At 40.7% G+C, this 24,701-nt stretch overlaps 1 protein-coding gene across 1 annotated transcript; it reads right to left on the reverse strand.

Annotated features, from left to right (window-relative positions):
* Positions 1–3: 3 nt before the first annotated feature.
* FRMD7 (FERM domain containing 7) lies at positions 4–23,985 on the reverse strand. Its single transcript, XM_019653913.1, has 12 exons — positions 23,977–23,985; positions 23,101–23,205; positions 22,240–22,282; positions 20,244–20,322; positions 17,042–17,139; positions 8,474–8,588; positions 8,136–8,283; positions 6,373–6,468; positions 4,580–4,743; positions 3,144–3,212; positions 2,954–3,029; positions 4–1,887 (listed from the first exon to the last, which is right to left on the reverse strand). The coding sequence occupies exons 1-12, from the start codon at positions 23,983–23,985 to the stop codon at positions 802–804; spliced, it is 2,088 nt and encodes a 695-aa protein (XP_019509458.1). The 3' UTR covers positions 4–801.
* Between the last annotated feature and the right edge of the window lie 716 nt (positions 23,986–24,701).

Genomic DNA, 24,701 nt, shown 5'->3' on the forward strand with positions numbered 1-24,701 from the left:
TATTAAAATACTATTCATCACATTTCCTTGCCTACATGCATACAACAAGATAATAGCAAAAAAAACCTTGCAGATTAGATAAGCAAACCAACATGTTAGCTTTTATCTTTCACTACATATAATAGGTAGTTAAGAATAGAGAAGTAATAAGTCAAACATTACAATATCCTCAACAGACATATATCTGGCTTTAGAAATTGATTAATTCATGAATTTCTGAGGTTTAGAATTCTGCCAAATCCTAGATAAATTATAAACTTGTGTTCTGTGGAGAGAATTATGCCACCATCCTGTTCCTGAGTTATAAGAGGACCATGCTCCCCCTAACATATGTCATAAAAATTTAAGTCCTTAACATATAATAGGACCATTTTTACTGGGCCCCCCTACAGGTAATGAGGACTGAAACCTTTAGTCATAGTATTGTTTAAGAACAAAATGACCAACACAGTCATGATCTATTAAATCGCTAAATCACCATTCTTCAGTGTTAAGGAACCCAACCTTCATTTATAGTATCTCCATGGGGAAATGTATAATAGAGATGAGAAACACCCACCTCACCCTGCCACGGTGCTGGTGAGCAGAGGGCGTGTTCCAGAGTCCCCTCAGAGAGAATAGAGGAGCAGAGCTTGAGGAACAAGGCAACAGTTGAATCTTTAATAAGCTAGGTGCTTCAACTTAGAAGAGTCCCTAAATAACCAATGAATAGGAACTAAGAAAATGATTAATGCAGAAGGTTCCTTCTTTTTACCTAAGTTGGTAGCAGAACTAGCCCAGAAATGTTCATAGAGTTTACACTCAAGCTAAAAAGTAATTACATGGTTTTAGCAAAGTCCTGTCATCAGCAGTTGGTACATTGATAGAAACATTTTCATCTTCTTCATCCAGCTGTAGACTACCAGAAGACAAGCGGATTCTAGCCATGGGTGACCTCATTCCTTTGCCATACAAAGAGTAATAGTCTGGTTCAAGAATCTCTGATTCAGAATCACTGGATTCAATAGCTACATACTTTGCTGCTGCTCCCTGATCCATTAGAACTGTTGGCAACTCCTGCTCTGCAAACATATATGTAAACAGGTCAGTTTTATGACTCAGAGCAGGACAAGGCCCTAAAGGTCTAAATTCTGACCCAAAAGGAAAACGGATAGTTTTCATGTCTGATTGGCTGTGGGACCGTTTAGGGGTTTGCTCTTGAATGTTATGTGCAAATACATCTTCTGAATTAGGGTCCTCTTCTAGATCTTCATTGATGTTGCTCCTACCACTAGTCCTGGCCATAGCTTCTTGGAGTTCTTGAAAGTCTTGCTGAAAGCTCTTCATTCTGATATTCCTAGGGCTTCTTTTGGCTGGCTTCACTACAGTGGGCTCTAGACAGTTGTATGGCCTTTCCCTTTCCTCTGTCATGATTGGAGATGGTCTGGGCACCTGGGGTGGTTTGTCCACATAAAAAAAGACTTGGGGAGGCATAATATCAACCTGCTGACCAGTACAGGGAATATAGGGCACGTCTGTGTATGCCAGCCGCCTTGCTGGACTCACTTTGCTTGTAAGGCCCAAAGATGTGCTCATGTGATTGTCAGCAAACTTACAGCTTGTTTGGAAGGAGCTTAGAGGACTCCTTTCCTCAAAGTAGCCTCTGGGATCAGGATCAGGGTCAGTGTTAAAGACAGGGTCAGTATAAACAAAAGGAAAAGAGGAACTGCTCTGGGACTGATGTAACAATGTGAGATCTGCCTCTGGTTTGGAACGCTCCAGCTCGGCTGCAAATGTCACCTCCACTGCAGAGTTTCTCCTCCTACTGTCTAGCACAGGTTCAGATGCGTGCACTCCATTCACATTTCGGTAGTACCCACTGCCATATGCTAGTCTCAATTCTTCCACCTTGAGAGAAAAGACATGTTGGTGAAAGAAGGAAAAAAGCCCTTTGGTTAAAGGGGGGTCAGGGATCTAAATTAGCCTTGAGTTTTGCCAAGGTGGATTTTCACAAAGTTATTTCAATCCATGTTCTAGTCTATGCTTGATAAATATATACAGAAAGGGTAATAACTTGTACCATATCCCAATCGACATCCAAAATATACGCATGACAATATCCTTTCTCAATGCTATCCCAACTCCCAGCCTCGGAGTTCTCTATACTTCAGCCAGCATTGTACTTCAAGCAGTATGGTTTACCAAGCTCTATCAGTGAGCCAGGAGTCCTGACTTCTGGTCCTGGCTCTGCCTTGGACTTGCTGTGTGACCTTAGACAAGCCTCCTAACCTCCCCGCTCCAGACTCCTCCTTATTTTCTGGAAAATGGTAGGGAGGAAGGCTATGAATGGCATGAGAGGAATGTATATTAGATGCTCCTTTTCATCATACTTCTGTGATGTCTTTCAGATAAAAACTGCCTGTGACTTGAATGAACGCATGAGAGTTTATGAGCCCTATAATTAATATTTTTTTGTAAGAGCAAAAGAAAAGCAATTAACATGGTCTATATAACTCAAATGAAGCCATCATCATACAGATCCAGGAGAAGAGCACTTTGTTCTTAAATTAAGTTACAAAATTGCACAGCAAAAGTACTTTCAAACCTTAACCCAACATCTTAGAGCTTCTTCTGAGCCTTAAGATGTTTATAGGTAAAAAAGCAGAGCTTTTATTTTTGAAAATACAAAGCCATAGAAATTCACTCGGCTATGCATTTTGCAAGATGTTAGCATTATGGGTTGCAACTTAAAGATGTGCCAGATCTTTCCTGTCTTTAAGGTACACACCAGTGGTAGTGTACTAAATGGTCTATAAGCTGGAAAGACTGAACTGACAGACCTCCCCAGGAGGCTAACCTACCTGAACATAGTAACCTTTTTACACACTGGGAGATTCTGGCAGAATCAATTCTTGGAAGCATTTGAAAATGACACATTACACTTATCTAAAGAAGGCATTTTCAGAAACCTTACTTGTTTTGACACATCAGAGAGGAGGTCTGGTGAGGACCTGCACTGTCGTTCATGGTGCTGAGATGGATAATGTTTCCTGAAATTCCCAAATGCAGAAGGAATTGAAACGGTCTTTATGTGACTACAGGATACATATAAATCTCGAAATTCAACATAAATCAACATGAGAGAAAGAAAGAAAACCATTTACCTTTCAAATGGCAAGCTCTTCAACCTCCCTTTTTTCCCATAATCCAAAAGTTGCCTTTGGGTTCTTCCACTATTATAAGAATAAGATGAACATTTTATTAATACTAGTTGTAAGCCAGTAGGCTACTAAAACACAAAAGCCTCATTTATTGCTAAAATGAAGAGTCTGAATGACTGACGTGTCATGAATCTTTGACCATCACATTAATGATAATACCCACTTACCCAAGCATCAGGCATAGAGCAACCTCAACTACTTAGAACCCAGACATTTTTTTAAAAGCCCCTGAAAGGTTAAGAATTCTGGCCTTGAAAATGAATATACTTTACAGGCATTTTTCCCTACCTCCACGATTTATAATGAAGCTATTTATCTGGTTTCCCAGTCCATGGCAGAAGAAAAACAGGTAACTAAACAGTAGAAGAGGGTTGTTCCAGTCAGACATACACTCACAAAAGAAGCCAGCTGACTGCTTGGAGAAACACCAGAGCAAAAAAAGAAAGAAGAATAATAAAACCCAAAATGTCTGGGCCATTTATCACTAAGGTGCAGGCTCTGACATGCCTCTCCCACCCTAAGGCCATCACTGCACTACAGCTGCCTGCAGAGGATAATAAGTGATGTTTATAATTACTTAAGCCATTAAGAAAAAGGCAAAATATGCTGTGTATCATCTGTTTAAGAAGGCAGGGACTTATACAATACATTTTGGAACGATTCCATAAAAAATATGTTTCAAAAACATCTCTGTTCTTACTGGGACAGGCTTCCACTATTTGAAAAATCCCTTATGGGAAGCATTCAATTAGAATATGTTCATCTTAGAAAAGAGTTTTGAAAGCTTCTTCCAAAGAATTCCTACACTGGTTTCTTCAAGTAAAAACAAGATCTTATTTAGACCTTGCTTCCATTCCTCCAAGGTATTACCCATAGTAAGGAGCCTCTCCTGCAATATTGCTCAACCTTTTTAAATCCCTAGTGCTTCCTTCACACTATCTTTCGCCTAACTAACACCAAAAGGATGTTGTTGAGCTTTCTTTTCCATGGTTTGCATGTAAGTTGTATATAAGGAAAACAATAAGTTTACTGAATATGTGTTTTCAAACTATTGGGTGGTCGGAAAAGTCATGACGTATTTTTTCTCTGTTTTTCATTGCAAAAATGCGTCATCACTTTACTGACAACCCAATACATATGTCCTCATCCTGGCAGAGATTCTGATCAAATCCCTTAAGTAAGGTATTCCACTTCCCTTGCCTCCCATTTAGAAAATAATGACTTAATGTGTCATACAGAATGAGCAGTAAAAGGTATTGTGCTTTAAGTGATTAAGATAGATTCTTTATTGCTTCTAGAATTCAAGCTCCTCCTACTGCCTTCCATGTTACTGAAAAGAAGTTGTGTATGTAGTCTGCCTATGTGTAGTATTTAATTACCTATAGCGGAAACTGGAACCCTTGCTGCAGAGTAGGGTTTTGGGCTTTGATTTGGGCTCTTCAGAGAGTCTGAAAAAAGCATGGTACTCCACACAAGTCTTCCAGAAAGCCTTGCAGGCATCTCGGCTGGCCATGGTGAATTCCAAGGTGTCCTTGCACAGCACCTGTATAAACCAATTTCCATCAAGCCAAACATACATCAAGGATATCAAAGACCTTCAAATCGCAACGCCTTCCAAACTATTGGTCCAGGTGCCCATGTAGCTTCTGGTTTTCCACTTGGCTCCCTATAGGCTTCACACCTACTGAAACCAAATGATTGGCAACCATCCGAGGAACAGACAGGGCCACTGCTCAAAAACAGACCCTTCACTAAGAAGTAAATCTTACCTTGCACACCCCCCTCACCTCAAACACTTTTTTCACCCCTCTACTCTGCCAGAACATTCTTGTGAAGTTGGATATTAGGTTTAAATGAATATCAAAGGGCAACCTGTCAAGGTGACAAGAAGTTATAAATGACCAACAGGAAAGAGGAGGGGGAAGGAGATTTCCTTTCAGATCGCAAACTTTATAAGATGATTACACACACATGAATTTGTTTTCCTGCTCCCACACATTCTTTTTATTTATTTATTTTTAGGTTTTAGTTTTTAAATTTATTTGTTTAATTAGTTTCAGGTGTACAACACTGTGCAATAGTTATACTTTTTACCCCGCGAAGTGACAACCCCCCTCCACCAATCCGCCGCCCCACTCCCGCCCTCCCTATATCATACATATCTGTTACACATGAATCTTTTTAACACACCAGCTAGAAACACTTCTTCCTCTCTATGCTGCCTTGTTCTATGATGATCTGTATTGCACATTTAGTATATTTTAATCTGTTCTGTGGGAACCTAGCCTTCCAGAAATAAACCCAAGTTTTCCCCATTCCCCTGACTCACTACACACCCCAATTTGCCCATGGATGCCTGTAGCCCTGTTTTCAGCAGCCCCACCAACCCACTCTGTTTCCTCCCCTTCTCTTATTCTTATCCAGGTTCCTGTATGCAGCCCTGGGACTCTCCATGAGCTTCAAACTGCATAGTCTGCTGAACTGCTCAAAGGAATACTTTCATATTATATAAAGCTAAAATCCAGAGGATGGAGCCCAAACTACTGGCTCTTCTGTAGGTCAAAAAATTAGTTGATGCACATTTTTCCTCTCCTTTATAGTCATAAGAGAACATCCTTTCTAGCACCTTTGTCTTACCTTGTACAATGCAGCCTTGATCAATAATTGCTTCTTTTGCTTAATATACACCCACCCCCACACCCTACTTTGGCAAATAGTAGGTACTCAATTATTTGTCATGTAGTAGGTTTTCAATTATCTGGCACGTAGTAGGTGTTCAGGTATTTTTGCTTAAGGAAAAAAAGATGAAAATATTTTATAAAATGGGGCAGACAACAGCAAATGAATATGTCTATAGTCCTAGATCTGGTCACTTCCATTTGACTCATCAGATCCCCTGAAAAATGGTTTCTAAGGAGACTTGTCTTTCATCCTAGCCACCCCATTTTTCTATTACTTTATTCATTCTGAACTAGGATTTCTTAGTGTTTTGCCTTTAGTAAAAATATGACTATGTAAATCTCTGGTTTATTTATGTAGAGGCAAAAGAGGGAGCACATCACCCCCCTCAGGGCCAGCTAGCTTTCACCACTCACATTCAAACCATTTGCAGAAACAACCAAGAAATCCCAAGTGAACAGAAAGTAACAGAATTTATTAGAAAGCTACTTACCAAGATGTTGGCATGAAGTTTAATGAGAAAATGCTTTCTCTTAAAACTCAACTTGCGGATTTTAGCCCAACTGAAAGTATTAATCTTTGTATTTCCCTATAATGAAACACATGGCAGATTTCAGGATGAATGTCAGCAAAAGCTGGTTTGTAAGACAATGCAAACCTGTTAGAAAACGCACTTCATGAATGAGACTATCCTTGATCTATCTCTTGCAAAGACTGGTCCTGTCGTACAAACTAGGTAGAAGCTATGGCCAAAGAAAACATTCCAGATGGTACACAAGCCCCTTTCACATGTGTTGCCTCAACACCCCATACTTCTTCTAGCACAAGACATCACATTTGTATATAATTACTTGTTAATTGTCTGTCTTCCCCTTACTAGAATGCAAGTTCCATGAAATAAGGATCATTCCTACAAACTTCTATAGCTCTAGTCCCTGGCACAGAGTGGATGCACAATAAATATACTGATAGCAGGATGAATAAATACATTGCTGCCCAACTCTGCAAATACATTAAATTCCATTGACTTGCACAGTTAGATTAATTTTGTGGGATGAAAATTATATCTCAAAAAAGGTGGATTTTTTAAAGAAAGAATAATACAATGAAGAACACACAGAAGGTACTCAATACTAAGTATTCTTTAACTGGATTTGGGTAGGACAAAACAGACCAGCTATATTGTTCCTGGCTGTCCAGAGAAGTATTCACACTGAAAGATATCACAACTAACATGATGGCCTTGCTCCGCTACCCTCCCCATCTGCTCCCATGTAGTAGGAAATAGCAAGAATCAGGGGTTAAAATGGAATAGGTGAAAATTCCCTCTTGGGTGAAGAGGTGTGTCTGTGACCCACTGGGTCTTTTGCCCACCAATGTGGCCCTCATGCTCTAAAGTTTACACAAAACAATTGACAAGGCCAAGATTCTTTTAGCCGAGTCTGTACCTGATTGGATAAGTGACTTACTTCAGTGCTGTAATTCGGTTCTGGTGGTCAGTGGGTCTAAAGTCATCCCTTCCTCCTAACCAAGTGATTCATTCCCAAACCTGCCTGGATATCTATCTGCCTTTCATTTGGTAGGTTAGGCACATGTTTCTGAACCTTCACTTGGATCTAAATTCACTGAATGTTCACAGATGTGAGGAGACATAATAGACTGAAAAAATAATAGCTTCTGGCCAAGGTCCCTGGAGTAAGGATTACTGACGATAGAGGGCCAGAGAGAGCCCTGAGTTGATTTCTAACCTGGAAAAAAAACCCTGGGTAAAAAGCATGAGCCAGTAAACAGCAACAATAGCTGGCAGCGTTGGGCACTAATTCACTGCCTGCTGGCACTGGGTGACTCCAATAAAACCAAGTAACTGAAGAAGAACACCACACCTTGGACCTTTCAGGTTATTTCTGGCAGGTTTGGACAGGGTGAATGCACTTTGTCACAGTTCAAGCTTTTAGGATGCCAAAATCCATATTCTTATTTAGGGTCTAAAATTTCTAGAGAACTCTTGACTTCCTCTGTCCATCACGCTGACCTGATCTAATGTGTGAGCTCCTCAGAATCAAAACAGTCAGTTATAGACTGCAAATGGAAGCAAAGCACAATGAGAGAAGAGAACTTACCCAAAACACTTCTAAGCCTCACCTTCCTTTCTGGCTGGTAGTAAGACTGAAGAACTGGGTCACCATAAGAGCAGACACTCAACTTTGAGCCAATATAACCCCCAAAGCTGAAGGTCTTTAAAGGAAAGATTGTTACCTGTAACACCAGTACTCCCATGTGAGCAACAGCTAGGTGTATTTGCATCCCTTCGCCATCACTGGCAGGGTGAGGCCTGATGCCATACATATCCAGCTTCCTCGCTATGTCCAGTAGCAGAATGTCAGATTCAGCTGGGTTCCTGCCACTGCAAGGGGAAATAATTGATGAGCCTAATAAATACAGCAAGAATGACAGCTCCACCCTGAGAGCTCCATGAGGAGTTCAGTGTTTTCTTGGGCCTGGAGCTTCTTTGACTTAAAGGCTTCCTTTCTAGAGTCTGTCCCCAGCTGCAGTGTTCTCTGCTGGTGGAAGCAGGTGCCAGTTAAACTACTTACATGTGCTTCTGATGAAAGTGCATGATCTTGCTCTCTAAACGGTCTTGGTTGGGTAAGTATTGGGTTTGTGCCATATGTTTCCTATCTGTTTCTTCATGAAAGTCTCCCAATTCTGCTGTATGACAGAAAGGTGACATTTTTCACATTACCATTGAGGAGTTAGGCAATGGAGCACCCAGTAGACCCTCTGATCTCCCATACAGCCCTTTCTTTGCAGCCAATGCAGCCTGAGGCCTCCCACCCCATGTCATATGTCTATTTATGCTTTAGGATACAGAGGGGGACTAACTGGTTCCTTTTCAAATCAGAAGCAGTGGATTGCTAGGAACTCCATGCATACTAAGTCACAGACACAATGCAGGTCTTAAAGGCCCCAGGATCACAGATGAATATTTTATTTTCTTCTCTTGCATTCTGTTTATGATCTCTTCTACTTCTGACTAGTCCCCAATATAGACTGATTTGTGTCTTCCCCTCTCAATTTCATAGTTGAAGTCCTATAAAGTCCCACCTCAGAATGTGACTGTATTTGGAGACAGAGCCTATAAAAGAGTGATTACGTTAAAATGAGGCAGAAGGGTGTCCCCTAATCTAAACTGACAGGTGTCCTTATAAGAAGAGGAGACTTGGACACACAGAGAAACACCAGAAATGCAGGTGCATAGAGGAAAGACCTGGTAAGGACACATTAAGAAGTCAACAATCTGCAAGCCAAGGAGAAAGGCCTTAGAAGAAAATCAAAACTGCCAACTCCTCAATCTTGAGCTTCTAGCCTACAGACTGTGTGAGAAACTAAATTTCTGTCATTTACGTTACATAGTCTGTGGAATTTTGTTATGGTAGCCCTAGAAAACTAACATAGCCCCCTAACCACAGTGCAAGCCAGTCACAACTATTCATCACTCTGTATATTTGGAATCTAGTAAAACCCCAGCTATCTGTAATCCCCAGTAGATAAATCATTCTGGGAACCATTCAGGCTTTTCCAAATCACTGGCAGGTTATCCCTGCTCATAACTACTCTTTTCTAGATGTCTCTAGTTTATTGTTAGAAACATCTGTTACAGCTTTATGCCTACAAAAAATTGAGGTATATAGGATTGTGTGCCCCCACAGTAAATGGCTTCAAAATGTTTTGCTTTTGAATTCTTGTGTCTTTTTTATAATTTTTATTCCTTCCCCCTCTTTGTCATATTGATATGAATCATTTCCTGGTCACTGACTTCCTCTGAAGAGGTAAGGCTCCACTTCGCTCTAAGTTGTGACTTCCAATCTACCATAAAATGGGAGCCAAAACCAATTTTTCCAATTAAAATTCACAATATAAAATGAGAAAAAATGGGAATCCAGATCTCCAAACCTGTGAGCACATTACGAATTATAAGAGTAAACAAAGAGTAAACAGGCTTTCCATGGAAATGGAAAATGCATGGGGGCACCGATTTTGAGTGCCAGAAAGTTATTTTCTCTTTTGTCTTGGTTTTCTATCATGTTTTAGACAGACAACATGCTCATTTTCAGACAAGTGAGGTGTAGATTTTTTAAAAAAATCACATTATAAGGAAAATCTCCGTATAACAAGCTTTTAAAAAACAAACAAACAAAAAACAAATCAGGGCTGGCCGAGTGGCTCAGTTGGTTAACAGTACGAGCTCTGAGCAACAGGGTCACCGGTTCGATTCCCACATGGGCCAGTGAGCTGCTCCAGAGCTAAGCTGCTGCTGAACTGCCAATAGCTGGCAGGATGGCTCAGCTGGTGAGAGCATGCTTCTAACAAGGTTGCCAGTTGGACTCCCACATGGGATGGTGGGCTACACCTACCCACAACTAAGATTGAACACAGCACCTTGAGCTGAGCTGCCCTGAGCTGCCGACAGGCGGCTGGATGGCTCAGTGGTTACAGTGTGTGCTCTTAGCAACAAGGTTTCCGGTTCAACTCCCACATGGGATGATGGGCTACGCCCACCCGCAACTAAGATTGAACACGGCACCTTGAGCTGAGCGGCCGCAAGCTGTCGACGGGCGGCCGGATGGAGACTAGACTTGGAGCTGAGCTAGCTGAGCCCTCCACAACTAAGATTGAAGGACAACAACTTGGCTGTTCCCTTTCCCCAATTCACCAACACTGTTCCCCTTCCTAAGTTCCTTAATAAAATCTTTAAAAACAACCCAAATCAATGGCTCTTTTATTTATTTATTGCCAAAATTGGTAAATGTACAAATCTATTTAAAAATCAATCAGGCACATATGATTCCACTGATGAATTCTATCAAATATTCAAAGAAGATATAAATACCAGTTCTTCACAAACTCTTCCAGAAAATAAAGGAGTGAATACTTACCAACACATTCTATGAAGCCAGTATTACTCTGATACCAAAACAAGACAAAGGCATCACAACAAAAGAAAACTACATACAGATCAATATCCTTTGTGAATACAGAGGCAAAAATCCACAACAAAATACCAGTAAACTAAATCCAGCAACATATAAAAATGATTATACATTATGACCAGTTGGGATATGTCCCAAGATTACAATATCAGTTCAACATGTGAACATTAATTAATGTAAAATACTATGAGTATGCTAATAGAATAAAGGACAAAAATACATTACCATCTCAGTAGATGCAGAAAAAGTATTGGGCAAAATCCAACACAAATTCATCATAAAATGTTCAACAGACAAGGAATAGAAGGGAACTTCTTCAACCTGATAAAGGTTAACTATTAAACCCTACAGCTAACTTTATAATTACCCTAAATGGTGTGAAACCGAATGCTTTCCTGAAGACCAGGAACAAGACAAGGATGTCTTATGTTGCCACTTCTAGCCAACATTGTACTACTGGTGGTTCTAATCAGGCAAAAGAAATATTAAAAAATTGCACTGAAAAGGAAGAGATAAAACTGTCTTTACTTGTAGTAGACATGGTCCTTTGTGTAGAAAATCCTAAGGAATCCACAAAAAAAACTACTAGAGCTGATGTATGAGTTCAGCAAGGTAGCTAGATAGATCAATATATGAAAAGATGTGTATGTAAGACTCATATACTGAAAAGTACAGAACATTGCCAAGAGAAATTACTAAAAGATCTATATAAATTGAAAGACATTTCAGGTTCATGGATTAGAGGACTCCATATTGTAAATATTATAATTCTGCCAAAATTGATCTATAAAATCAATTCAATGCCCCCCAATGTTTTGTAGAAACTGACAAATGATCTTAAAATTTACATGGAAATGCACTGGATGCAAAATAACCAAAACAATTTTGAAAAAGAAGAACAAAGCTGGAAGATGTATACTTCCCGATGTCAAAGCTTAATACAAAGCTACAGAAAACAAGACAATGTGGTAATGGCATAAGGGCATATAGGTTAATGGAACATAGTTGAAAATCCAAAAAAAAGGTCCTTACATTTATGGTTAATTGGTTTTTGACAAAGATACCAAGACAATTCAATGGGGAAATAATAATAGTCTTTTTAGCAAAAGGGACAAATGGAAACCCACATGCAAAAAAATGAAGTTGGATTCTTGCCTCACAACATATACCATATAAGCATACAAAAAATAATTCAAAATGGTTCATATACATAAATCTAAGCGGTAAACCTATACAAGTTCTAGAAGAAAACTTAGGAGAAAATCTTTGTGACCTTAGGTTAGGCAAAGAGTTCATAGATATAACACCAAAAGCATGATCCACTAAGACATACTGAGAAAGAAGAATTCCATCAAAATTAAGAACTGTCACACTCCAAAAGACAGCATTAAGAAAATGAAAAGTCAAGCCACAGACTGGGGGGATATTGCAAAATATCTCATAAGAATTTTTAACAAAAATACATAAAAGTCTCCTAAAAGTTAACAAGAAGACAGCCCATTTTAAAATGGACAAAAGATTTGAATAGACATTTTACCAAACAAACGATAGGAATAGTTAATAAGCAGATGCACAGGTGCTCAACATCATTAGACAATGAAAATGCTAATTATAATTTAAATGAGATGCCTCTTCATACTCACTGGAATGGCCATAATCAAAAAGATAGGCAACACTAAGTGTTGGTGAAGATGTGGAGAGATTGGAAAAAGCATATATTTCTGGTTTTACTGTCATAATTTGGAGAACATTTTGGCAGTTTCTTAAAAAGTTAAACATACAAGGTATAATCAAACAATACAGTGAATGTTTAAATTAAAAAAATCTATTACAGTAAAAGACACATTGCCATTAATCCTCCTCAAAGTACTCCCCCTTACCTCGAACACAGTTATCCCATCGTTCTTGACACTTTCTGAAGCAGACCTGGAAGTCCTCTTTTGTGAGTGTCTTCAGTTGCGCTGTCATGGCTGCCTCGATGTCCTGAATCATTCAGACTTTGGAGAAGAGCCAGAAGTCGCACAGTGCCAGATCTGGTGAATAAGGTGGGTGAGGGCACATTGTAATGTTTTTATTTGACAGAAATTGCCATACCAGAAGTCATGTGTGACACGGAGCCTTTCTGTTGTGATCAAAACATAAGGTGAATGCTGCTGCTGAGTGCCATCCAATGGAAAAGCAGGGATCTTCAACACAGGAAGCGGTGCATCGAACCTTCATAACAGTGTGTGACAAGTTTCAACTTGTCCAGTGCAGTCAGTCGGGTGTGAGCTATAGCTGAGAGAAGGTGTGTTTTAAAGTGTGCCATCAATCATCCTCCATCATGAAAATGCTCCGTGTCACACATCACTTCTGGTATATGGCAATTTCTGTCAAATGAAAACATTACAGTGTGTCCTCATCCACCTTATTCACTGGATCTTGCACCGTGCGACTTCAGGCTCTTCCCCGAAGTCAAAATGACCATGAAAGGTAAACGTTTTGAATTGATTCAGGATGTCAAGGCAGCCACGACAGCACAATTACAGATACTCATGAAAGAGGACTTCCAGAACTGCTTCAGAAAGTGGCAAGAATGATGGGATAAAAGTGTGTTTGAAGTGAGGGGGAGTATTTCAAGAGAGATTGATGGCAATGTGTCTTTTACTGTAATAATTTTTTTTAATTTAAACATTCACTGCATTGTTTGATCACACCTCGTAAATTAACTGTAAGCTGAAGCAATCAATTGCACTCCTAGGAATCTACCCAAGAGAAATAAAAACATGTATCCACACAAAGACTTGTACATGAATGTTCAAAACATTATTCATAATAGTTAAACTGGAAACAATCCAAATTTCCATGACCGGGTAAATAGATAAACAAACTGGTATATCCATAAAATTGACTACTACTGAGCAATAGAAAGGAACAAACTGCTGTGATTCATGCTAGAGCATGCATGAATTTCAAAAACATTATGGTGAGTGAAAAAAGCCAGATGAGAAAGGCCACATATTTTATCAGTCATATTTCATGAAATGTCCATAAAAGGCAAATCTATAGAAACAGAAAGTAAGTTAGTGGTTGCAGAGGCCAAGTGTGAGAATAGGGAGTGACTGCAAATGGGCATGGGAGATCTCTTTTGGTGTGACGGAAATGTTCTAAAATTGTATTGTGGTAAAGGTTGCACAACTCTGCAAATTTACTAAAAACTGTTGAGTTGTATATCCTATATTGGCCCTAAGGAAAACATAAGAAACATATAAGACTGCTTGTTCTTCTCTCCATGTAAGACTACGACAATTTAGGAAAAGACGTATAATATGCAAATGAGTGAATATCATCAGTAACAGAAGATAACAAATGTTATGAGCATGTTCACTGTTACCACACTAGTCTAAACTCCATTATCTCTCTCTCCTGCAATAGCCTCTTATCTAATCTCCCCACTTCCACATTTCCCTCATATGGTCTATTTTCTTCCCTTTTTTTAATTGAATAAATTTGACATGTAACATTGCGTAAATTTAAGGTGTAAAGGGTGTTACTTTGATACTTTTATATATTGTAAGATGATTGTCATTGTAGTGATATTATCATATTACATAATTATAGTACAACTTATTGTCTATATTCATTATATTGTGCATTAGATGTCTATGGCTTATTTACCACTCGTTAAAAGTTTCTGTTTTCACCATTGCAGCCAACATGGTCTTGTTAGAAACCTAATTCAGATCATTTCACTCCTCTCCTTTAAATGCTTTGATGGCTTCCCATCCCAGAGTAATATTCTAGGTCTTTAATATGCTTTTAAGGCCCTCCGTGATTAATCTGTCTATCTCTCATTCAGAGGCAGCCAGCCACAAAGTCTGCTTAATGTTTCTTGAACATCCAGGCGTGCCCCTACCTCAGGCCCATTGCACTGGATGTTCTCTCCGCCTGGAACTCCCTTCTACTGGGTTTCTACGTGGCTTGAGCTCTCTCACCTTTTTCAAGTCTTTCTTCACATGTCATCTCCACAGTGAAGCCTACCCTGACCACTTTATTTAAAAATTCAGTGACCACCCCCAGAATTCCCCATTTCCTTTCCATACTTTATTTTCTCCAATGCACTTATCACCTTCTAACATACATGATATATTTCCTTATTTTGATTATTGTCTGACTCTCTTCCACTGCCCAAATGTGAGCTCCATAAGGACAAGAATTTTTGTCTGCTTAGTTCACTGCTACGTTCCCAGTGCCTAAAATAGCAGTACCTGGCATGTAGTAGGTACTCAACATTTTGTTGAACGAATGACAAAGGAGAGTTACTAAAGGCATTCATGAAAGGGAGGCTTCATTTGGAATGTACAAATTGTGTGTGGGAGGGAGTGTCTGGCTAGAGCCAGAGGGGTGTGTAGATGACAAAGTTAGGCTGTGGAGGCTCTTGAATGCCTAGAACATAAATATTGGATACATGAGTAAATGAGCCAATGAATGAGCAATTTTATTGTATTCTACACACTGCTTTAACATCCAGTGAAATAGTCTGACATGGACGGATTGTGAAGAACTGACTCATTGAAACTTGAACTTTTTTCTATAGAAAGAGCATCTATTGACAAAATATCCTTTAGAAAAGCTTAAGTGTTCTGTGCTATGCCTGAAACGGCCACTAGGGAATGCCCAAATCTATAATGCTGAACCATTAAGAATGAAATTGGGCTCCCCCCATCAGAGGCTGTCAGGGAGCCCCAATCCCCTGACTGCTGCCTTAATAGGCAGCTCATGGAGAAGGATAAGTCTTCCAAGATTGTTTTCTCTATATGCCTTACCCCATGCTGCCCCCACCCAGCCAAGCACAATACTGCACATATGGTTAGTGTCCTACAAATGTAGGGCATTCAAGACCCTACAAAGTGATGCTTAGTTTTCTGCCGCCTTTCCTAAACAGACCCTATACTTGAGTTTTACTTGTGCTGCATCCTCTGTATATACTACTTCTTGTCCTGCTACCATTTTTTTCATGCTGTTTTCTCTGCCCATTACTACCGATCAAATTCCTATGCGTCCCTTTAATGTCCAGCACAAAAGCCACCTCCTCCATAAGCCCTCCCTGATTACTATTGCTCTCACTGCCCACTGCCTTCCTGATATCCTGGGGCTGTCATTACCTGTCCTAGTCAGGAGTTGCTTGGTAAACACTGATTCAGACACTGCCCCTATCCAAGCACTTCATTCTGGATTTCCCAGTGAAAACAGAAAACTACACATTCTGGACTGTCAGGAAGATAAAGGATAGAGGTAAACAAATGAATATGTGAAACAAACAAAAAAATGAATTTATGGTCCTGCAAGAATGGTAAGGAACAGCCTATTCTTGGAAGACTTCTCCAGAAGAGAAACTATAGCCGGCCCTAGAAGAGATACTATCTTCAGCTGCCTCAGCCCTGTCTTTAGGGGTACAGGAGCAGCCTGGTCTGCCCAGCCTCACCCCCTCCCTGCCAGGGCCCTCCTGTTTCCCAGGACCCTTCTTCCTGCTTTTATTATTCAGCCTAGTCCAACTACTTGGCTGCTAGGATATAGGGGACTCTAATAGATGCCTGGGGCCTTTTTCCCTTTTAGCCTCACTTCACCTGCTGTACTCTGTGCTTTGTTCTCCGGAGTCATGATACAGAGCAACATGAAAATCACATCAAACGTGACAATGTGTCACAGAAAGCACGTATCAGAAATGTATCCTAAGGCAAGCAGAGGGAGTGGGGGCCTGCCTGGCAAAGTCCATGCCCGGATTAGTCCAAGCCAGTTCCTGGACAGCAAGCCCCAGGCAGTGGGAGGGGAAGGTTAGACCCAGAGAGAAGAAAAACAGCATTGACTTTTAATCTACGTAAATACAACCACTCAGTGAGAAAGTCGTCTTGTCACTATTTGAAAGACTAGGAAACTCAGGCACAGACAGGTGAGAGGACTTCACCCAAGGCTACAACAGTTAGAATGTCGTAGAGGCAGTATTTGAATCCAAATTTCCCTGACTACAATGACAGCCTCTTTCTACTGGACCATGACATTTCTGCACATCTTATCTAGGCTTTCTCTCCTCCATAAGTCCTAGCACAATGATGGACAAGCTGGGGGTTCTCAGCTCCTTTGTTTGGTTCTCTGCCTGGTTGATAGGCCCCAAAGCCAACATTTGCTACTTACATTGTAAGATGTGAGATACCATCAACGCTGTACAGTTGTCACTGCATGGAAGCCTTCCTAGAGCCAAATCCTTCTTTATTTGAAGAGTAAAAAGATACCTGCCAAGAAGTTGGGGAAAATCTCTTGAGAAAGAAACAGGAACAAGAAAGAAGCATTTCCCTTCTCCTAGATCCAAAATGTTTCAAGAAAGAAAGGGCACCCCCAGTCAGTGAGATGTCTTTTTGGGGTGGTGAGTAATGCATAGGCTTTGCTTCAGCCCCGAACCAGCACTAGACCACAACTCGGCTGATCCAGCACTTTGGCAGGACTCACAGCCATTAGGAATCACCCCAGCCAAATCCTCTCGCCAACTTGAAAGAGTTGGCCAATCATCCTCTGGTGGTTTCTGCCACGTAGCAAAGCCACATACCCAGCCAGAGAGAAAGGGAAATTCAGCAAGAATCAGCCCGCTCAGGAGGCCAGTGCTGCTGTTTATAAAATGCTGTCAAGCACTCGCTATCAAAACAACTTAGAAGGTTGACAGGGCAGGAACAACCAGCCCATTTCACTATTATGGAAAGACAGAGGTTAGGTGACTCGGACAAGGTCATAGCACTCAAAGATAGTGAAACTGTGGCCAGAACTCAGGTCTGCCACTGAATTTAGCCCCCGCCTATCCAAAAGATCGTGTTTCAGAAACCAAGGACTTGAGGTCATGCTTCTGCCCCTTTGCCTGGACCACCTTCTCTATGTCACCACAGCCCAGCCTAGCCCAGCACTTTGCCCAGAGCAGGTATGGGATTACTGTGGAATGAGCAGAACAAAGCCAAACTGCCCTTTTCTCCACTGACGGCTGGCTCACCAGGAACCCATAAAGTGCCCATTGGTATCCAGAGCTTTGCTAAACAGATAGCATTTCTCCCACACTTTTAAGCGATTATCAAAGGACAATCAACTTTTGAAAAAATGTGTATAATTAAGATTTTGCGGGCCGGCTGAGTGGCACGATGGTTAAGAACTCGCTTGGGATGCCAGAGGGCCCCGGTTCGGATCCCACATATGAGGGCCAGTGACACTGCCCTCTACAGCTAAGATGCTGAACAACAGCTCAACCTGGAGCTGGGCTGCCGTGGGTCGCCGGCGACGGCGTGGGCTGCAGCCCCTGCTGCAGTGGGTGGCCATGGGCTACCGTGTGTAGCCAGCAGCCAGCGTGAGCGGCCAGCAGCCGCAGTGAGCGGCCGTCCAGAAGCCGGCGACTGATCTGCCTCACCCTAGAAGAGCGCAATGATGGTGCCAACTTGGGCCAGTGAAGCAACGTCCTCCACAACTAGACTGAAGAACAAAATGACAGCAACTTGTCTGTTCCCCTTCCCCCAATTCCCCAATAAAAATCTTTAAAAAAAAAAAAAGAAGATTTTGCCACTGAATGCTTTCTTTCTTGGTCCAAAATTGGTTCCAATGCTTTATTTTATACATTAAAACATTTATTGAGTATCTACTGTGGGCATTTCCCTATATAAGATGTGACTTTCTAAATAAATCTCTATCTGGACTTCTATTTATAACCAATTAAGCCTTGAAGGCTTTGTGGAGAATCAAAATTAATTTCAGGTGACAGGTGAAACTCCAGATTAGAAAAACACAGGTAAATTAGCAGGTGATTATTCAATTTACAAAAGCCGTCATTATAATCCTTCCAACTGTCAGCTCCCCTAATGAGTTAGAAATGCTTCAATTAGAAAAATTATGTTTGTACACCGATCTCAGAAACTCGTATTGGACTCAAATAAGGCATCCTTGTAAAGTCAACTACAGTTAAGTATTCTTAAATGGACCAATGAGGAAAAAATAAAGGAAGTCTAACCTTTGCCATTGCCTGCTTTCAAATATAGATGTAAATGAGAATCATCAGCCTCAATTGCTAAAGAAAAGTGAATTTCATTTTTGCTCCTAGCAAGAAAGGAAGGAAACTTCTTGTCATTTGACACATTCCTTGCTGTTAGGAAGGCAGCTGCCTGCTACAAATATCAAATCCTTGCTCTGAACAGCTGATGAATCATTTATCATCACATTGATTTTCTCTCTCTCTTTTTTTTTTTTTTGGAGAAAGTTTATCTCCATCAAAATTGGTCCCAATTTGAGACTCAACTGAAATGGGTTAGCAAATGCAAACTGATATAGATACCAAGATATCAAGTTACCTGGGAAACTGTCATGCAACTCACAAATATGGAGAGAATTGGGAGACAAAGGGAGAGACTGAATTGTAAGAAGTGACTTTGGCCAAGACCCCTCAGAAAAGTAATACCCCTGTAGGAAAGGGGTGGAAAAGAACTGGCCATGAACCATGTTGGGGGGAAGACTTCAGGGAGAATAACTGCCAACATCCTGTGATCTTGACCAAGTCACTCTAGCTCCCAGGACCTGTTTCCTCATCTGTAAACCCAGAGGGCTTATATCCCTTCTACGTGTAAGAGTCTAAAATCTGGAAAGCAGAGTTAGGTTTTGGAGAGTGTCATGTTGAAAATATATTATATTTTTGAAGAAGTAGGTTTATATTATAATTTTAAAGGGCATTTTTTAGACATAGGAAATGCTTTTAAATGATTTAAACTTTTTAACTTTTTCTAAGTATAAAATATTTTACTCCTATAAATTTTAATAATTTATAATTATAAATTATTATTAATAATAATTTGGAATTAATTATAATAAAATTGTCACTACTTTATATTAGACATTATAAATAATTTATAATTCTTTACACTTTTTAAATTTTGTATAAGTATATGTCATCATCACTTTCTACCTATGGGATACACACACACCCCCCCCACCTTGCCTCACACACACTGTTTTCAATATCCATGGAAATTAGCTGGCATTACACTTGTGCTGTCAAGCTGCCCTCTGATTGGAACACAGAAGCAAGGAAGGCAAACACTCTGATTATTGCAGCAGTTAATGGCATGACCCCCAAGTGGGCACACAGGCTGGCTACCTCCTGTAGAACACTGCCCTTCCTTCTCCCTGAAGTCCCCAGCCTTTGGAAGATTAACCCTTTGAGGACCAGCCAGGCCCACCTTCTCTCCAGTTCCTCACCATCTTCAGAGTGACTGAAAGCCCAGCCTTCCAAAGAAGTCTACAAGCCCATTCACTGACAAATGGAGGACAGTGATTCTTAAGTAACATCATGCAGCAGACACACAGGTAAGTATTATACCTTGTAAGCTCTTCTCGCAGATGTCCAGGGTCCACTGGGAAAAATTTCACCATAAATTTGAAAACAACCTCCTTAGGATCTTAAAACACAATATCTCCATAAGTTTTATTGAAATATCCATCACAACAGGTACAGGTGTTTATACACACATGCTCCCCTCACCTCTCCCTTCCATCCCCCATCACTCCCTCCCACAAACTTTTAAATTTCAATTTTTCACATTTGTAAGATGCTGCGATTTCTGGATTGTGTCTCTATGTGGATAGCAATTGGGAAAGTTCTCCTGGCCCTCTTCCTACCCTCTCTCCCTCTGAGTTTCTTTTTATAAAGATGTGCCTCTTTGGGGTCTACTGTGTTCTCTCTTAAGAAGTGTCCCATTTACAAAAATATACCACTTGCTACTTGGGATTCTGCATTCCTGGTTGAGAGAAGGGCCTAGTTTTAGAGGCAGGTGAATATCACCTGGCTGAAAAATCTCATACAGGGAACTAGAAGCAATATGGACTGATGCTTCTATGTATCTTAAAATCTACATTAAAACACATGTATTATACTTGCCTTCAATTCCTACTTGTATTTGAAAATAAGAAACTCTTTGCATCAAAAGCAAACACGTACCTGCAGAATTTGGCATCATTCATTCAGTAAATATTTGTTGAGTTCCTATTATATGCAAAACATTGTACTAGGCCAGTATTGGGAATAAAAAGACAATTCAGTACTCATATTCTGGTAAAAGAGACAGACATCTAGACAGACATTTACAGCACCACAAAGTAATATAAACACTGAGAACTGGGGAAGCACAAGAGAGAAAAAAAGAGTTTAAAGAAAGTCAAGGAAGGCTTCTTATAAGAGTTGACACCTGAATAGGCCTGCCAGATTTAGCAAATAAAATGCAGGACCCCCAGTTAAATTTGAATTTCGATAAATGATTACACGGGACATACTTATACAAGGAAATTATTCTTTGTTTATCAGAAATTTCAGTATATTGGGCATCTTCTATTTTATCTGAGAAGGCTACAGTTGAGGTGAATTTAGTCAAAGTCAGGAAAAGTAGGAATACGAAGAGATCAGTGGCAGAGGTAAGGCTAGAAAGGCAAGCAGAGTCCAGTGTTTTATGGAGCACGCTCACGAGTTAGAGCTTTATTCTAAGGGCAATAGGGAGCCATGGAAGCATTTTAAGCAGGACAGTGATGTGATCAGTTTTGTATTTTCAATAGTTTCCTTTGACAGTAGCATAAATGGTGGATTATGGGAAATCAGTTCAGAAGCTGTTGGAATAATGTGACATCATTTTGCAGTGGGAAAGAGAGCCGTGGGAAGCACCGACACATAAAGGGCAGGTGGGGGAAGACACACTGTAAAAGAGTATTTCTCAAAGTGTTGACTGAGCTCCACTGGCATCAGAAACACCGATGGAATTTTTTTTAAATGCAGGTTGCTGGACCCCAACCCAGGAATGAGGCCCAGGATTCTGTATTTTAACAAGTACCCCAAACCATCTTAATACATGCTGAAATTTGACAGCCACCACACTAGACTGTGAACTCTGGGATGGGGGGGAATATTTCATACACAGTAGACACTCAAATATGAACTGAAAAGAATGAACAATGTCTGTGACATGATAAAAGGAAAATATTTTCAGGCAGAAGGTGAATGGCATTGCAGAGGGACATCAAGGATGCTTGAAGATTTGAATGCTAGAACCTGACATATAGTCCCAGAGCCAATCCACAGAGTGCTGTAATTATCAGGGTTTTTCAGATTTATTCAAAGATCCAGCACCATGATTTTCTTCATCTCGGGGAAAGTTAAAATGATTTTTTAATTGCTACATTCACTAGATGCATGAAGGACTAAAATAATACATCAAAGCCCTTTTCTCCCCTTATATTTAGGTGAAGAACAGTGTGGTGTTGCTGAAGTATTGAAATATTTTCAAGTTGTAACTGGGAATTGTATTCCTTAAATGATTTTCCATACTTACTTTTTACTTGCTTTGTAATGGGCTTCAGAAGTTCCAACCAGACCTGCAATGATATTAATTTAAAAAATGATAAGGCATGGCATTGAGTGCAGCTTTTCTTTGGTACCAGATAAAAGTCAACATGAAATAAACAAATACCAAAACTATTCAGACTTCTAAAGATAGTTAGAAGCACCAGTGTTTAAGAGATTACATATTCCCACTACACTCAATCTGCCCCCTTGTATTTTCTCAGTGACAGTGAACATTGTTGATCTATAAACAATTTGTTGTTGAGATTTGAATCCCTGCTCCCCTGCCTGTAGGATGACGGAGGTGTCACATACGCACAAGGCTCATTAGTTGCTATGAAAAGTAATGAAGGCATTCAGCTCCACCTTTGAATCCTACAGCCCCCAAATGCAAGCTTAAGAGATATAATGAGCCATTCTGGGAATGTGCCAGGTAACAGGTATGCCAAGGCAGAACACAGCAGGAAGAACGTCGGGAATGTTAGGACTCAAGAGAGGCGAGAAAGGAAAGTCCCCCGAATACTCACTCATTGGTGAGGTTAGGCATCTTAACTCTGGAGGTTAAGGTCCAGCCTCTAAAAAGTCAGAATAGATAAAGCATAGATAGCTATTCACAGAGTGACAAAAAGGGAGTATGGGGTGTAAGAGTAAGTGTTTGGCAAACTGAGGTGACTTAATAGAAAAGTAGGAAGAAGGGGAAATAGTTGTTAAGTCCAGTCATTTTGCAAGGGTTTAAATGTCCCCGCCCCAAGTATTTTTCAATCAGGGGTTTGAGCCCTACATACCTAATTGCAAACTACATTTAGAAGCAATTCTAGACACAAAGAACACTATAATGAAACCAACTTACATTATTTCCAGAATGGCTACAGAATTCCAATCCAAAATATTCCTTTTCAGCAAGATTTAGATGGCTGCAACTCAGGTTAAACAGCGCCTTCCCAGATGACTTTTGCTGAACAAAACAAAGAGATCATAGCACAGTTTGCATTCCTAACCGGACAGTGTTAACCGTAGTGTGGAATGGTAGAAGCAACAAGACTCTCTTCAAAGGCTGTTTCCTTTAACCACTGCTTGGAGGTGTTGCATTCCTCCCCCCCCCCGCGTGTGCGCACACACACACACACACACACACACACACACACACACACAAACGATGTTGAGTTTTATAGATAAACACATACATCTATCTGTAAATTGTTTTAGGGGTACCCCTTCAAAAGCCTCAGACTAATGGCAAACCCTCTTGGAAAAAAACAGAGCCTTGCACTTGGCTAGATCTGCAAATCTACTCTTTCAATGGAATTCTTGAATCAATTTACCCCACAGGCAATTTGAATGATTTTCTCCAATTGACAGGTAGTTTAATCAAGATGCGAATCTGACCTGCTTAAAATCCTTCAGTGGCTCCCCTCAGGATAAAGTCTATACTCCCTAACAGGGAAAGCTGGACCCCTCCAGCTTCACCTTTTGCCCCTCCCCCTTCCTGACACGTTCTAATAGTCCCAGCCTGCTCAGCAGTTCCCCACGCTTGTCAAGTCCTTTCATGCCTCCAGACTTCTGGTCATGTCATTCCTTCTACACAGACCACCCTTCCCACCTTTCTTTGGTTTGGCTTACTTCTACTCAGCTCAGATGTCATCTCCCTGGGACAGCCTTCTCTGATTCCTATCAGCTGCAGGTTTAGCCAAGGACAATCTCTGTGCTCCCAAATACCCTGGCTTACCTCAAACATGGCACTTCTTACACAGGGTGTCTATCTTCCCCCATTAGACTGAATTCCTTCATAGCAGGGAACTTGCTTTATCTTTCTCATTACTCAGCAGGTCTAACTGAGCGTGGCACACAGTAGGGGCCCTTGAATGTTTGTTGATCCAATATAAAATTGACCAAATTGCTCATAAGGTCCTTGAGTAGATTTTATTTCGCCGCTTTTCCCACCAAACTCATATGGCATACTTCGTTCACATAAAGCCACACATTTATTTTTCTTCCTAAAGCCCATACACACTGTGAGCACAAAACAGCCCATTTCTTATGCTTTTCTGAGAACTGCAGCTTTCGGGAATTGTGAAAATCTCTTTGAGCTGAGTATGGCTGGGGCTGATCTTCAGCCCCACAATTGCTGAACCCCAGGGTTGCTGTTTGCAGGGAGGACTGTGATGGGAAAATTGGGCCCTAGCTGATAGGCACAAAGACACGCTGCTGAAAACCCCTAGTTAAAGCCAAGTCACGCGGTGGTAAAGTGCTGCAAAAGGAAGCCGGGTGCGGGGGAGAAATGTAGTTGGAAATCACCGACCCAGAGAATGAACAGCAACCTTGAGAGGTCAGAGAGTCCAGCCACCCTCCTCTCACCCACTGCCTGCTCCCTCAAGGCAATACCACACTGAACCAAACCCACATCTGGGATTTAATAGCTTCCAGGAAGGCGGGCTACCCCACCCCCTTCCC

This window comes from Hipposideros armiger, unplaced genomic scaffold (genome assembly GCF_001890085.2).
Source record: "Hipposideros armiger isolate ML-2016 unplaced genomic scaffold, ASM189008v1 scaffold_210, whole genome shotgun sequence".
In the NCBI taxonomy this organism is placed as follows: domain Eukaryota; kingdom Metazoa; phylum Chordata; class Mammalia; order Chiroptera; family Hipposideridae; genus Hipposideros; species Hipposideros armiger.